At 39.0% G+C, this 17,301-nt stretch overlaps 2 protein-coding genes across 3 annotated transcripts; both read left to right on the top strand.

Annotated features, from left to right (window-relative positions):
- The first annotated feature begins 5,036 nt into the window (after positions 1 to 5,036).
- LOC131304474 (receptor-like protein kinase FERONIA) lies at positions 5,037 to 11,854 on the top strand. Of its 2 annotated transcripts, none has more exons than XM_058331715.1 (7): positions 5,037 to 7,885; positions 7,994 to 8,328; positions 9,070 to 9,102; positions 9,185 to 9,323; positions 9,442 to 9,584; positions 10,947 to 11,082; positions 11,240 to 11,854. In XM_058331715.1, exons 1-7 carry the CDS (start codon positions 5,110 to 5,112, stop codon positions 11,644 to 11,646), a joined length of 3,969 nt encoding a protein of 1,322 aa, XP_058187698.1. In that variant the 5' UTR covers positions 5,037 to 5,109; the 3' UTR covers positions 11,647 to 11,854. The 2 variants fall into 2 exon arrangements, with proteins under 2 accessions (XP_058187698.1, XP_058187697.1); XM_058331714.1 differs by having other exon boundaries at positions 7,970 to 8,328.
- A 1,138-nt stretch (positions 11,855 to 12,992) lies between these two features.
- On the top strand, positions 12,993 to 13,871 carry LOC131302781 (probable receptor-like protein kinase At5g38990). Its single transcript, XM_058329579.1, is given in 4 exon segments — positions 12,993 to 13,238; positions 13,240 to 13,440; positions 13,443 to 13,631; positions 13,633 to 13,871. Coding segments are annotated over 4 exon segments (861 nt in total). The 3' UTR covers positions 13,858 to 13,871.
- The last annotated feature ends 3,430 nt before the right edge of the window (positions 13,872 to 17,301 follow it).

Here is a 17,301-nt window from a genome sequence, read left to right as displayed (position 1 = left end):
CAAATTGATGGATCATTGACCATATCGATATCTCCAAGAGGTTTCAATAGCTTCTTCAACTTATTTGAGAAAAACGCTAAGGAGGATTTCTAGGCAAGTTCAAGTCCTTCGGTAGATTTCTGGAGGCAAACGGAAGACTTGTGGATTCAAGGCAGCGGCGGTCAAGCATTCAGAGAGGTGTACGTGGATTCGGCAAGAGCGTCTAGGTTTAGGTTTGTGGAATTCAAACTTATCGTAAGAGTTCTTGTAACCTCGTGTTTAGTAGTGTTTGATTCCTTCCCGTAGTTTTTTCCCGTTTTGGGTTTTCCACGTATATCTCGGTGTTCATTATTTGTTTGCTTTCCGTTTGTGAGATTGATTTTGTTTATCGCATGGTGAATCGTTGATTGAGATTAAAACATAGCAAATTGAAAATCCTAGATCCTCTAGGTTTAAAAATTTCCTCTAGTATTTTCATGCTTAATATATCTCATCTCTCATATTACTATATTTATTATTAAAGTGTGTCTTTCGAATATAATATTGATTTCAGGTAATTCGGAATAAAGTGTGTCTAGAGGTGTCGTGCCGTGCCGGTATTTTCATGCTTAATATATCTCATCTCTCATATTACTATATTTATTATTAAAGTGTGTCTTTCGAATATAATATTGATTTCAGGTAATTCGGAATAAAGTGTGTCTAGAGGTGTCAAATGGGCCGTGCCGGCACGGCACGGCACGACACGACACGGGCACGGGGTAGCACGGCACGTCATAGGCATGGTATTGGCCTGGCACGGCACGACACAACACGATTGTAGTGGGCCCGGGGCACAGAAGTGGGCGGCACAGCACGGGCACGACACGAAAGTTGGCCTGGCATGGCACGGCACGACACGGTTGTAGACGGGAACGACACGGGCACGGACACGAAAAGTGGACAGGAACGACACGGCATGGTTCTAGCAAGGCACGGGCACGACCCGGCACGACACGAGGCACGGGAAAAAAAATTAAATAAGCCAAATGAATTTTTTTTAAAAATTTTAAAAAAATTAAACAATTTCTATTCGGTAAAAAATATTTGTTTACCTTTTTTTAAAGGTAAACAACTAAGATATTTAATTTTTTATTTTTTTAAATTCATTAAAAAATCATGTTTTTAAAAAATTATATTTTCACTTTTAAAAAACTATCAAATTTTATTCGGTAAAAATATTTTTTTTGTTTTTGTTAGTAAAATTAAATAGGCTTTGGACCTTTGGTTTGCAAATTTAACATTACAATACAAAATAACAAGTAAAATTAAAAAAACTTATCAAAATATTTATGGTGCAAGAGTAATTTAATATGAAAGGAAACGTGCAAAAGTCATATATTATTTACCCCAAATCTAACAAGAAATAAAAAAAAAAAGTGTCAAACAAAAAAGAAAAAAAATACATAGTAGAAATAAGGGAAAAAAATATATAAATAAGGGTTAGCTGGACTGCCTGGACTAGGACAATAGGACTATTTGTAATACGTTATTTTTTTAATTGTTAAATTTTACTTCATTAAGACCAAGAATTTCTTTTTAATTAGGGGTTGCAATATGTTATTTTTTTAATTGTTAAATTTTTTTGGCGTGCCATGGTATATGAAAATGCAGAGTCCATTGTTATTTTTCTCCTTTCATTGTGAATTGTCCTCTCCTTTTTCTCTTCTGCAAGTTACAGAGTGATTATGATATTCTGAGACCGAGTGTAGACCTTTTGCCTAACATAATTCTCGTGCACTAGTAGGAGCGTAAAACGGTAAAAGCTTTTTTAAGAAAACACCTCAAACTATTCAAATGTGCGACAATAAGAATTGAAAGCGCAACTACAGATTGATTGAGCCATTTACCAAATACGCTTGTATACTAACCAAAAAGTAGTCTAAGATTTATTAAGTAGGAAGCTGGAAAAGCGAGGAAAAAGAAGGAGCAACCGAAGCTGAATAGCAACTTCGCTCTCTCTCTCTCTCTCAAACACACACACTCATCCCTTGTTTTTTATGCGGATGCAGTGAATGCAATGATCTTTCTATCCTTGCCCAATGTCGCTGAGTTTCCAATATGTCAAAAAATCAAATGCATACAATGGTTACATGTCTGATGCAAGATTAGTTATGCCTTAAGTCAACCCACACATGTTTGGGCAGACTAAAACGACACGACTTAAAACAGCACGGCCCGGCCCGATCTGACACGACACGATTAAGTAAATGGCCGGCACATCTTGATACGATTGAAAACGGCACGGCACGACATGATTTAAGAACACGGGCTGGCACGACACGACACGATTTAAGAAAACGGACCGGCACGATTGAAAACGGCACGACACGACACGATTTAAGAAAATGGGCCGGCACGACACAACACGATTTCAGAAACGGACCGGCACGGCACGACACGATTGGCAAATGGCACGGCACAACACGACACGATTTAAGTAAACGGGCCGGCACGGCACGGCACGATACGATTGACAAACGGCACGGCACGACACGACACAATTTAAATAAATAAAGTAAATGGGCCGGCACGGTACGGCACGAAGCACGGTTAGCACAAAGTTAAACGGGCCGTGCCGGGCCGGCACCATTTGACGCCTCTAAGCGTGTCATTTTGAATATCCAGATGAGCAATTGACATTTCAACGCCAATTTCAATATGCAATTGCAATATCAGTGGAACAATTCCGTGTTGACAATTCCAAGGGGAAACGATCACCAGAGTGGATAACATTGAAAGTTTTAGGTGCAAGTAACAATCCACTAGAGTGGAGGCATGCAATTCTTGACCCCACTTCCGACATGTCATTATGGGCCAGAAAAGGAAGTGGACAACAATTTCCAACGGTACTTGCTGAAATTGTCTACCAGTGTGGCGGCATCTCGTGCGTCAGATCACCCATGATTATTCTGAAGCTTGATCTGCACCATCAATATCTACCTCTCACCACGCACGTCACACTAGATTATTTCCCAATCGGTCTATATACAATCAGAAATGGATCGATGTCTACGTATTAATTCATGGGTCAGAAGTTCAAAGCCATTTAATTCGGCACAATGAAGCATTCAACCGTCCATGCCACGTGTTGGCTCCTAGGCCATCAGATCATGTCTGGCATTGATCTCAACCGTTTACTAACTTCACTAGAAGTGGTTGGTTGCAAATCTGAAATTGCTTATAGTAAAAGTTCTCCTCAAAATCACTCCTTGTGCAAACGCATAACACAGCCCTGCATGCATATGTACCGATGTGCATATTTTTGTAGTAAATCAGAACCAACAGGTTTGTTTTGCGAATTTTTTATACTCAAACTCGGAAGAGTTGCATTTCTTTATCACAAGTAGTACTATCAAAGATGAAAAAGATTGAACCCTTTTATAGTTTTATGCATTTTGCGAGCAAAAATGGTGAAAAGATAAGTTTATTTAAAAAAATAAAATTCGGGACGGTTCCGGAGACATCTATAAAAACATCTAAAAAACATGGAAAAATGACGGCTAAGGACTTGTTTTGATAATTAATACCCGCCAATGATATTTTCAACATTAACAAATATATTCTCAGCATGTTCTTGGCGAGTATTAATTATTAAAACACGTCTTGGACCGTCATTTTCCCAAAAAACATCTCATAGTTTCCAATCAAATTTTGATGACCCGAGACGCTCAATGTGTTCAGAACGTGATTTTAAAGGTACCCGCTAGAAATCAACAATAAAGATGACCGAAAATGGCTTGATCTGAGCAGTTTTTAGCTTAGATTTGATAAACGGTTCTATTAAAAACTGCTCAAAACAAGCACTTTCCGGTCATATTTTTTGTTAATTTTTCGTGAGCACCCTTAAAATCACATTTTGCACACATTGAATGGTTCGGATAATAAAAATTTGATTGGGAATGATCGGAAACTATGAGATTAAGATTTGGGGTTTTTTTTAGATATTTTTATAGATATTCCCGGAACCGCCCCAAACAAAATTTATAATAGTATTTTTCTCTTTTTATTGGCCATGCAAAATTACTATTGTTCAAAAAGATAAAATTATAAAATTTGTTTTGCAATTTTAGCAATTTCTTTTGAGATGATTGAATTTGCATTGTTTAGGTTTCTGCTCTTTTGCTTTAGCACATTTTTTAGTGGATTCTCAAGGCTATCCATTCCCCTTGATCCTTGGTTTTGATTGGTTCAATTTAAATTTATGCATGACTACGAAAGCACTTAAAAATACCAAAGATCACTCATTTTTTAGCAGCAAAAGTACTAATTTAAAGTTTTGGTCAGTGTGTTCTTTGTTTTGTTTTTTGTGTGTTCTTACTGATCGCAATCCCGCAATTCTATTGTGATCATGTCTGAGTATGATAGAATGTGCTCTACTACATAACAAAATGGGACACATTTTACCAATACAATGGCGACATATCATATGGTACTCAAAACGTGGTATTTAGACACGATCATTAGAGAGCGACCCACAAATATGACCAAGCCAAATTGAATGTTAGAGAGCGACCCACAAATAGAAAGTCTACACACACAGCAGATCTGTGAACAGATTATGCACAGATTTCGTTATGGGACCCACCACAGATCCCACACAAATCATCCTAGCTGTTTATTAAATGTAAAACATTTTTTCAAGGGTCTCAGCAAAAAATAAGCTCATTCCGATACATATAGGTACTCGATCCAACCATATAACTTTTCATTATCCGAAAATCTGAATGAAAAGTTAGATGATTGGATGAAGTACCTATAGGTATCGGATTGAGCTTATTTTTTACAAGGACCCTTGAAAAAATGTTTTATATTTAATGAACGGCTCGGATGATTTATGTAGAACCCATGGTAGACCCCACAATTAAATCTGTACACAGATCTGCTGTGTGTGCAGCAGGACTCACCCACAAATATGACCAAGCCAAATTGAAAATGTTAAATGTGTACGTCCAGTCTCGTCCACTCATTTTGTAAAAACCATGTACCAAGAAACATCTGTGTTGACTTAACGACATCCAAGTCTTCCTCACTTTTATCATTTCCGCAGCCTCCCATTAGCTCCATCTCAGCACCCCACAAAAAAGAAAAATGCATTTCAATATCCTCTCAATTACCATCCCTCTCTGCTTGTTACTCAATCAAATTCTTTTTTCTGTTGCGACCACCAAATCATCTGTTCTTTATCACCCAATTGACAACATCGCCGTCAACTGCGGCTCCTCCAGCAACTCTACTGCAGTAGATGGCCGGCAATGGACCGGAGATATCGGTTCGAGTTACGCCCCTTTATTACATAGTAACAAAGGAAAATTGATTAGCTCAAAAGCCACTAGCCCACCACTTTCTCCTGATCCAGTGCCTTATATGTCAGCCCGGCTCTCCTGTTGGCCTTTCACATATGCATTCCGAGTCTCCCCGGGCCAAAAGTTTATCCGCCTACATTTCTATCCAGCTACATACCGGGGTGGTTTTAAACGGTCTAAGGCCTTTTTTACTGTAAAAACTGGTCCATATACCCTTCTTAGCAACTTTAGTGCTTCCCTTATAGCTGATGCTTCAGGCTTGGACTCTCTTGTTAAAGAGTATTGTGTGAATGTGGAAGAAAATCAGCCACTAATCATAACGTTCTCTCCTTACTCATTAGGTGGTTCTTCTGATGAGGCATATGCTTTTGTCAATGGGATTGAAATCGTCTCGATGCCGGCTGGACTTTATCATACACAAGAGGGTGATGCAGGTGCACATGTTGTCGGCCAGAATTTTCGACTCCCAATTGATAAAAGCATTGCACTCGAGATGGTGCATCGGTTCAATGTTGGTGGAACAGCCATCTCATCCATAGAAGATACAGGTTTGTTTCGTGATTGGTCTCAGGACTCAAATTTTTTGATGGAAACATCATATGTCCAGCCAGTTACTACCACCCTTCGCATCAAATACACAAGTATACCATCATACACTGCTCCTCAGAAAGTTTACCAAACATCATGGTCAATGGCTACAGACAGGCAACAGAACGGTAACTTCAATTTTACGTGGAAGTTGCCTATTGATTTTGGATTCAGGTACCTTCTCAGGTTACATTTTTGTGACTTTGAATACGAAATAGAAGAGCGTGACCGCACAAAATTTAGTGTCTTCTTTGATGAACACGTTGCTGAAGCTAAAGCTGATATTATCAAATGGAGTGGTGGAAACAGGGTTGCGGTGTATAGGGACTACGTGGTGAGGATTGAAGGAGATAGGATGGAGGGAAAACACGATTTGCTCATAGCATACTTCCCTCAGAACCATGAATGGATTGAAGACATTGATACAGTTCTAAAGGGGTTGGAGGTATTCAAGCTTAGCAACCCCGACAAAAATCTTGCTGGTGTGAACCCGGTGCCGCTATCATCTGCTTCGACATCTAGTAACACAAAACCCCAGAAGTTTGTGTATCTTTCCGGTGGTAATGCCCTTGCAACAGTTTTGGTAATATTACTCACCTTTACGAATATTAGTGTTTACATGTTACGTGTTTGGGTTGAGAAATTTGGCGAAAAGAACATCTCACCATTGCCGCCTGAAGGGTTGTGTCGTCGCTTCTCACTTTCTGAGGTCCTCTTAGTGACCAACAACTTCAGTCATGAATTTTTCATTGGAAGTGGTGGATTTGGTAATGTCTACAAGGCGCACATCGATGATGGAACAACTACTGTTGCCATAAAGAGGTTGAATTCAAAGTCAAAGCAAGGGGCAGATGAGTTTCGGACAGAGATTGAGATGCTTTCTAACCTTCGGCATACGCATCTCGTGAGTCTTATAGGCTATTGTGATGAACGCCAGGAGATGATCCTTGTTTACGAGTACATGGAGCATGGTACACTTGCTGATCATCTTTATAAGCATTATACTTTTGGTAATGGCACTATTTGTCATTTGTCATGGGATCAAAGGATGAAAGTTTGCATCGGTGCTGCTCGTGGACTGGATTACCTCCATACAAGTACTCGATGTGGTATCATACACCGCGATATTAAAACGACAAATATTCTTCTGGACAAGGATTGGGTTGCCAAGATTTCAGATTTTGGGTTGTGCAAAGAAGGCACTACAAGCCATTCACACACTCATGTTAGCACTGATGTTAAAGGAACGTTTGGCTACTTGGATCCAGAATATTTCTTAACCCGTAGACTAACTAAGAAATCAGATGTCTATGCATTTGGTGTCGTGTTGTTAGAAGTGCTTTGTGGGAGGCAGTCCCTGGATTTAAGTTTGGTGGAGGAGCAACGCAGTCTAGCTTGGTGGGCTCAACAATGTATCAAAGAGGAAAAGTATGATCAACTTATCGACCCCAAGTTGAGGGACCAAATCTCGCCACAGTGTTTGAAGGTGTTTACAGAAGTTGCTAATAAATGCTTGCATAAGCATTCAAGTGGACGGCCTACCATGACTGATGTCGTGGCGAGCCTCGAGTGCATGTTGGCATCACAGGAGCAACCCAAAAATGCTTGCATAGAGGAGGGGGAGGAGGAGAAAGGGGTGGAAGAGGAGGAGGATGTCAATGTTCATGGGGATCCCAACCAACTGATTTATTACAATGATATGAACAAACAGCAAACTGAAATTTTTCCACAAGGTATTGTTGCCTCCTCATCCACTCCGGTGCAGCTTAATGATAATACCCATCCACATGGTATTGTTGCCTCCTCATCCACTCCGGTGCAGCTTAATGGTGATACCCAACGCCAGAAGAGGTCGAGGAAAAATCTGTCTCAAAGGGTTAGTGTATTTTTAGCTGGAGTTATGGGTATCCGGTCGATGGGAATAGATGATGTAGAGATTCGAACTACAGCCACAAACGATTCAACCAGCCAAGGTGATTTTCTCATTCATACTTTTGTAAATTGCACCTAATTTCCCTCCCTATTTTGAGTTACATGGTTGTATTTTTCTTACAAAGCAACCAACACTGCTCCTTGTTCAGATGAAAGCAACAGCACTGGCAACTCGCAGATCTCTTCAAGCAACAGCACTGGCAATTGGCAGATCTCTTCAAGCAACAGCACTGGCAACTGGCAGATCTCTTCAGGGAGTGACACTGATATGCCATATCTAGATGGGCGGATCTTACCCACCCCAAATTTTAGGATATTCAGTTTCTCAGAATTGAGGAATGCTACCAAAAACTTCAGAATTGATAATTTGTTGGGAGAAGGACGTTTTGGCACAGTTTACAAGGGTTGGCTTGATGCGAAAGTGACATCAAAGAACGGCAGTGGAATTGCTGTTGCAATAAAACGGGTGGATTACAGATATGAGGTAACTCAACTAACACAAATTAGTCTTAAGTCTTAACCACCCTTTCTATTTTTGTCTGTACCTATTATAGTAGTGCTTTACACTCGATCACGTAGTGCAATGAAACTTATCTTAGTCTATTATTTTATTCTCTTGTATATTCTGTGTTTACATTTGACTGAAGTATAGAGTTCTCTTTTAATCAAGATATGGTTTCAACAATGAGTACGAGTATGATTGTGTTAGAAGATTTGTTTCATCAACTGCGATTTGGCAAACTGTTGCCAGACACGTAAAATCACCGGTTTAGGTTTGGGTTAGGGCTGGTGGTGCCTATTACTGTTTGTAAATTGTAAGCATGGATTACTTACTTTCTATTTAGAGGGAATTCTTATGGAATGAACTTTGTAGTGCAGAAACCAAAATAGTAACTGTGGGTGAGTCTCAATTAATTGCAAATTGAAATTAAGCTAGGCTTCGGAAACAAGACCTCTTGTTTGGTCATTAATTTCTTTAGGAAAAAGTAACCAAGGATATTAGTGCAGTTTCTTATCTTGTAAATTTTACTTTTCCTTTAATAGAACGTGTAATTTTTTTTTTTATGTTCTGTGATGCTTATAAAATTATGATATTACTCTGTTTCGCTCTCATACTTGGGATAGCTAGACGCTTCAACATTTTATTTTCAGATATTTCAGTTCTTCTAAGAAATTGATATTTGTATTTTCAATGGAATTAATTTTATGGTTTGCTTGTATGCAGGGGCCTCTGCTGGGCAGTGTCTTTGAAATTTTGGTACTACTCTATTTCTCTCTTCTATTTTTGATATTCATCTTATTGCTGTCTGCTCGTTTGTTTGATATTTGTATTCTTGCAGCTGTCTGATGTCAGTTTCTTAGGAAGGCTTTCTCATTCTAACCTTGTTAAGATATTGGGGTATTGTTGGGAAGATCCAAAGCTATTCCTTGTCTATGAATTCATGCAAAAAGGCAGCTTGGATCAGCACCTTTTTGGAAGTAAGAGTGAATAGAAGTCATTTATGTTATAATCACTACAGGATGCGTAAGCATTCTGTAAACTGATATTGTCTTCCACACATCAATGGAATTCATTTTATGGTTTGCTTGTATTCAGGGGCCTCTGCTGTTCAGTCATTGCCATGGGATATTCGGCTGAAGATACTAATAGGAGCAGCCCGAGGCCTGGCATTTTTGCATGCATTAGATGATCCAGTAATTTGCAGAGAATTCAGTGCATCAAATATATTGCTTGATGGGGTAAATTTCCTGCACCCAATTAATTAGATCCAGGTGACATGACAAGGATGATGCAGTCTATAAGAAGCTCATGAAAAAATGGATTTAAGGATTCGACAACCTATGAAATTTCCATTGACACGGGAGCAGGAGTTGCCCATGGATCATCTTGTGGGTCCAATTATGTATTTGGTTTTTATCTTTGTTGTCTTATGTGGTATCAGTTAGGGATCAGAAGTCTATATTTTGTGTGATTAGTTTCTTGTTTTGAAGTCCTAGTCTTGGTTTTTTTTTTTTTTTCTATGCCTATATAAAACCAGTTTTTTTTTTATTCTATCGGTATTTCATTGATTAATAAACCTGATAAAAAGATGAAACCTTTAATATAGGAAAAGAAATGCATGGACAGAGATTCATACAGCAAATAAGACTCTGAATAACTACATAACACTAGCTAATCCTTCTGAATAGGTAGAGTTAAATATTTAGAGAAATTTGCTGAGCTTCCAAGCTTTTCTGTGTTGTGCAATGGCATTCTAGCCTTGGTTGTGATGCCTAGCTTCTAGATATGCTTCCTAGACTTCACTTCATCTTTCTTCTTTGTTTTCTGTATAAAATCATCGTATTTACTATTCCAATATTTCTGTCCATAGCATAGGGGCATCCACAAAATAGCCCTAGATTCCTGCATTTTTATTCACAAAACCCTTAGTTTTTGTTGCAATATGGACGTAAAAGTCCTCCAGGCTAGGACATCCTACATCAAAGGAGCGTTAGTCTATTGAAGGGCTTAAAATTGATTTGGGGCTGTTTAATTTGGGCTGATTTAGAAGCTACTTTTGGGCTGATTTGGGGCGTTTGGGGTTGTTTCGAGGCAGCGGTATGGTGGCAATGGGGTGTTTGGCTGTGACAACCACATTGGAGAGGCATAGGGTGACAACTGACAATCTTTCGGTTGGTGCTTGGTTGTGGCTCAAGCTTTTGGTTGTGAAGTTGGCTCTTTGCTAACTGTGTGTTTTTCCCTTCTTGTTTTTTGCTTAAAAAAGAAAATTTGGAGAAGCGAGAGGTAGGTTTAGAATTTGCGAGGCTCTCTCAATGCTTTTCTTATGAATTTCCTTTTTTAATCCTTGTGATGAATGAAAATTTTTTTGCCGATAAAAAAAAAAACTTTAAAATTGAATTCAGTCTTTTTTTTCTTGAAACAAAAATCCAGTCATTTCTCTCCCTCCACTCCTGCTTAGAATGTGGTTTTCTGGCCACCTTGGCTGATGAGAAAACCAGTGCACTTGAAACAAAATGCTTTCCATATTTTGGATGATTTTAGGAAGGAATAGCATGATATAATTACAGCCTTACTCTGACATACTTAATTCCATTTGGCAGTCGTTCAATTCCAAGATCTCAGACTTCAACTATTTAGAGTTGGATTCCCCAAAAAGTTGGCGCCCTTGTGGGTATGTGCCACCAAGATTAACAGGATTCTACGGACCCTGCATTGCCCCAGAGTATGTTGCCACAGGTAATCGCTGAACCTTTTCAAGCTTCAGGCTATTAATCAAGCTGTTGTGAAATTATCAAATCACCCATCCAATTGATACACGCCTTAAAAACGACTTGAACTTAGCCCACTGAATTGATGTGTTACCATATATATTAACATTATCCTCGCTCAACAGGCCATGTGCATTTGAAGGGCGATGTGTATAGTTTTGGTGTTGTATTGCTTGAGATGCTTACGGGGTTACGTGCATATGATACGAATCGTCCGCTTCTGCAACATAATCTGGTAGACTGGGTCAAGCCCTATTTAGATAATAGAAGAACGTTAGCAAGCGTAATCGACCCCAGGTTGAAAGGGAGATATCCTATGGAAGCTGCCCTGCGAATAGCTCATCTTGCTCTACATTGTCTCGAAGATAAACCCAAAACAAGGCCATCAATGGAACAAGTTGTGGAGACACTTGAAAGTATCAGCGCAAGCCAAGGAAAACGCTTTGATAGACCGCCCCCAAGGAGAAATCAGTTGGAAGCCTTCAGATATTTTCTTATGTCAAACAGTCTCCCATTCCTCTATGCCTTGTGATCTCTTGAAAAATGTTGGTGAAACTTCATTTACACTCCTATGGTTTGCTAGCTTGAGGTGCGGAATACACCCCTCATCTCATTTATTAGTGCATAACTGAACTCCCTGTACTTCATGGACTAATGTGCACTGTTAAGTTTTCCATCAGTGAATATTTGTTAGGACAATAATGCCCTCCTAAATTTTTAGACTCATAGATTGTCATTTCTCTCTCTTTGTACTACACCTGTCCCTACCTACTTCAATTTACATGTACATACACACGTGCACAAGAATCGAAGTAGGTAGGTGGCAATAGAGATTAAATAAGAGGGTGGTTCAATTGAAAGGCCGCCACCATTGAACGTTGTCCACCGCCCACTCTTAATCTATAACAATTTTGCTCACCCTCTACATGACATGTGACTCCGACTGTGTGGTGAACAAGATTGCTCTCCACTTACTCGACCTGCTATCCATTCTTCAAACTAGGGCTGCCTGTGGATTGGTTTGATGCGGATTGGTCCGGTTCCCAATCCGATCCGCTTGTGACGGATTGTCGTTTTCTCCATCCGTCAACCGTCCATAGTGTTGTTTGGTTGATTCGGTTTGGATGCGGTTTGGGCGGTTTCACCGGATTTGAGTATGCAATTTATATTTTTTTATGTACACCAAAAAATTGAAAAATAAAGCCTCAAAACTTCAAGTCCGCCACAAATTCAAAAAAGTCTAAACCAACGTTACTTAAAATTAAGTTACATTCATCCACCCTAATATTTAAAGTTAAATTATTAGACGTCAATAGCATTCGAACTTGGAATTGGACTAGAACATGAACTTGATTCATATTCTAATGTACCAGAAAAATAGGGAAGGTTATTAACATTTTCAACATAAAATATAAAAATATCATAGATGTTTATTACTTTGTTACCTATGAAATTTTGTTCAAATTACTCAACATCATCCATAATCTTCAAAAGAGAAATAAAAACATTGCGGATTGGCGGATTAACTAGAACCGAACCGATCCGGATCCGTCAGAATTAGTATTTTTAGATTTGTATTCGTCCGCAACATGCCTCGGTTTGGTTTGGCTTGGTGCGGATTGGGTGGTTCGGTTCATCCGCTGAATAGCCCTACTTCAAACCCAATTGAAAACAATAGATTCGTGATTACTTTTCTTTTATTATGAAGGTTGTCAACTTGATAGGACATCATCTCATATATAAATAATTATCCATTCACGCTAGTGATTAACTTATGCATCACAACATTTTGGTTTTGTCTTTATTCAAATTTTTTTCACATTTGCTCTCTCCCTTATTAGGTGGTTCTTCTTATGAGGCGCGCACATGCTTTTGTCAATGGGATCAAAATCGTCTAGATGCCGGCTGGACTTTATCATGCACAAAAGGGTGATGCAGGGTGAGAAATTAGTTGGCAAAAAGAGCATCTCACCATTACCGTCGGAAGGGTTGTGTCATCGCTTCTCACTTTCTGAGGTCCTCTTGATGACCAACAACTTCGATGATGAATTGGTCATTAGAAGTGGTGGATTTGGTAATGTCTATGAAGGGTTCATTGACAATGGAACAACTATTTTTGCCTTAAAAGTGGTTGAAATCTAAGTCTAACCAAAGTGCAGATGAGTTTCGGACAGAGATTGAGATGCTTTCTAACCTTCGACACACGCATCTCATCAGTCTTATAGGCTATTGTGATGAACGGAAGGAGATGATCCTTGTTTACGAGTACATGGTGCATGGTACACTTGCTAATCATCTTTATAAGCATTATAGTAATGGCACTTTTGTCATCTGTCATGGATGCAAAGGATGAAAATTTGCATTTGCACTGCTCATGGACCGGATTACCTCCATACAGGTACTCGACGTGGTATCATACACCGCGATGTGAAGACCACAAATATTTTTCTTGGCAAGGATTGGGTAGCCAAGATTTTAGATTTTGGGTTGTGCAAAGTGGGCACCACAAGCCATTCATTCCCACACTCATGTTAGCACTGCTGTTAAAGGCACATTTGGTTACTTGGATCCAGAGTATTTCTTAACTTGTTGACTAACTAAGAAATCAGATGTCTATGCATTTGGTGTCGTGTTATTAGAAGTGCTTTGTGGGAGGCCGGCAGTGGATCTACAGCTTGAGGAGGAGCAACACAGTCTAACACAATGGGCTCGACAATGTATCAAAGAGGAAAAACTTGATTAACTCGTTGATCAAAGTATGAGAGCCCAAATCTCGCCACAGTGTTTGAAGGTGTTTACAGAAGTTGCTAATAAATGCTTGCATAAGCATCCAAGTGGACGGCCTACCATGACTGATGTCGTGGCGAGCCTCGAGTGTATGTTGGCGTCACAGGAGCAACCCAGAAATGCTTGCACAGAGGAGGAGGAGGAGAAGGAGGTCAATGTCCATGGCGATTTCAATTACGAGATTTGTGATGACAAAAACACACCAGAAAATGACATTCTTCTAGAAGGTACTTTCCTCCAAATCCACTCCAGTGCAACATAATGATAATACCCAACTCCAAAAGAGGTCAAAGAATTTTTTTTTTCAGAGGGGTATTGAGTTTTTAGCCAGAGGTATAGCCACAAACAAGCCGACCAACCAAGGTGATTTTCTCATTCATACTTTTGTAACTTGCACCGGATTTCCCTCTCTATTTTGAGAAACAGGGTTGTGTTCTTCTTAAATTGTATATGAAATTAGGCATATCTCCTACAGCCAATAGTGCTCCTTCTTCAAATGAAAGCATCTCTTCATGGGGTGACACTTATATGTCATATCTAGATGAGCGGATCCTACCCACCCCAAATTTAAGGATATTCAGTTTCTCAGAATTGAGGAATGCTACCAAAAACTTCGGAGTTGATGCATTGTTGGGAGAAGTTGATAAACACATAATATTGTATATTATTGTGTTTTGTTAGGACCTCGGGCCACAGTCTCTCTGTGTTGGCAAATTCCAAGACAAAACACACATTTATTTGTATCCCTATTTATCGAGTTGTATTTTATTTTCTTTTATTTCTAGAATGTCTGCTTAAGAAGTGGAAGGAAATCGAATCTATATCTATAATAATTAAGAGTGAGTGAATCGAGCTAAAATGGAATGGATTGATTTGGTTATCAACCGGAGCAACCTTTCTTAATAAGGCAAAGGTTGGGAGTGGAACAAGTAATTTTTATTATCTCTTTTCGGCTGTTAGGGTAAGGGAGAAAAAGGGGCAGTCAAACTATTGCCTTTTGAATATAAAAGAAACAACGAAAAGGGAGCAGTTGTTTTTTGCATATGGGTTTAAGAAAAACAAAAAAGAGGGCAGCAGGAAATTAATAGACTTCAGTGAATGAAGTCTATTTTGTATCTTGGAGTTCCAACCAAATTGATGGATCATTGACCATATCGATATCTCCAAGAGGTTTCTATATCTTCTTCAACTTATCTACACTACTTCTTTTAAATGTATGAAGATGTTTTCTACATTTTCTTTCCACAAATGCCCCTTGCATTTACAATTAATCCCTATCCCATCCTACTCCTCTTTCCATCCGAAACAATGCAACGTTCCAACGAAAACGATACAAAACAGCAACGGCCTCCCCTGGCCTCCGAAAAACGCATTACAGCCTCCCTCCGTCAGCCCGTTCTCCTCATCTGCTCAACTCCACCGCCAACGAACGGACTCGACGGACTGAACTCAAGTATATTCAAAAAGAAGGCCAAGACGACGCTCCCCTTCCCCATCCCATACACAAACAAACCAAAATTTCAAAAACCACACTGCCAAAAATTTCAAGCGTCGGCATCCAGAACTTTCCTAACAAATTGCCTTCGACCTCTGATTCCAAATCTCCTACTACGTCTACACGCATAGCTGTCGATCGAGGATCCCACCGTAGAAGTTCCACAACCACACTGCCAACCAACATTGTCGAGGTAATTTAAAGTTGTTAATGATTGAGATACGGTAATGAATTAGTTAGAACTAAAATTCATAAAACTTATGTCCTTTGTTTCCAACAAACATAAGAAACGTAAATAGCATTGGAAATATCTGTATTCATTTTCTCTGGTCGGTCACAAAGAGAATTAATTTGGACTGTTGAGATCAACCCATGATAGGTGCTTGAAACATGTTTGACAAAATGTTCCGAAGAGGGAAAAAATAGCTACTCCATCATATGAATATATCATTGTTCTGAAATATTGGCACGCAAAACTCTTATGCAAATGCACCTCTTTGATCCGTGGACATATTGTTGCAAGTAAGGTGTTTGACATATTGATTCTTTAAGGGTTGGATACAGAATTGGATTTTGGTCGTATATTTTGTGTTGGAACTTCATGTATTCTTCTCATATTTTCTCATGGAGAACATAAAACTTCAGACTTCTTCTTCTTTGACCAAAATTGTTTCGATCATATCGTATTTGTACGTATTTGTCGATTGATGCGTGATTTTAAGTTCAAGTATGTGGTGTAGTTAAGCCTTGTGGTCTTCGTTGGGTGGGTGGATCATTATCATCTGAAAACTATTGCGGAACTTATCTATTAGGTCGTGTTTGAATTTTTCTTTCTTTTTCTCTTGATATTTCGAGCCAGAAAAAGCTTGGACTTTGTGCTTACCTGTCACGCCCTCGATTTTCAACTTAAATAAACATAGCTTTTCATAAATAAATTCCTCACATTGTCTTATATAATACCCCAAAAGAGTTCACTATGTCTTAATCATTAAATTACAGATCCAACTCCAAGAGTTTGAATATATTACGTCATAAAAAAAAATAGAATTAAGGTTCTATTACATTCCCAAAACATGTTTTATCAAAAGTCCTTGAGTCTCTTTTGCCACTTCTTTCAAAAATATGCACTTGAATGCATGCACTTCGCTCCATTCTATTGCTCCGGGTTCACACCTGAAAAATGATAGGTTGAGCTACACTAGCCCAGTAGAGAAATCCACACAACCATTATATGCAAATGGGATGACTGGTAGGATGAATAACAAAACCAAGAGTGAATAACAAAAGCAAGGTACGATATCTCAATGGAAAAACAAAACACGACTAGTAGTTTTCCCAACATCGATGACATAAATGAAGTACCATGACTACACACTAAGACTCTAAGCTAACCACAACACCCTATTCCGAATACTCTATCCGCTCTTCGACTTCACTTTAGTCATAACATCACACGTTTAAAGAAAAGAACCTGTTGACACATGACTCTATGGTGTTGTTTCGACAACCAATCATTTCTCTCATACATTCATCAAACAAACCCTTACGTTTACTCACATACATCACTCTTGCAATCCCACATCACACGTCATAAGCAAGTGCTCTTTCCGGGCTGTTTATGGAGCCCCACTACTCCTTACAAATACCTTCCTCACTAAAGGAATTAAATCATATCACATTGTATAGATCACCATACCACAATTCGTCCAAAACACCTCACAATTCAACCGTTCATCTCAATCACATATAATGATTTCACAACGAAGACTTATTCACAAGAGGTAGTAGTTGTAATAGTAATAAGGATAATCCGACTTCATTCAACTCATAATCATTACACCATTCATTCTTCATATAAGTATTCAATATCAAAGGATATTCTCTCGCAACGGTTCATAGATTTTT

This window comes from Rhododendron vialii, chromosome 10a (genome assembly GCF_030253575.1).
Source record: "Rhododendron vialii isolate Sample 1 chromosome 10a, ASM3025357v1".
In the NCBI taxonomy this organism is placed as follows: domain Eukaryota; kingdom Viridiplantae; phylum Streptophyta; class Magnoliopsida; order Ericales; family Ericaceae; genus Rhododendron; species Rhododendron vialii.
Note: the sequence above shows the minus strand (reverse complement) of the source record. Positions and strands in the feature narration are given on the sequence as shown.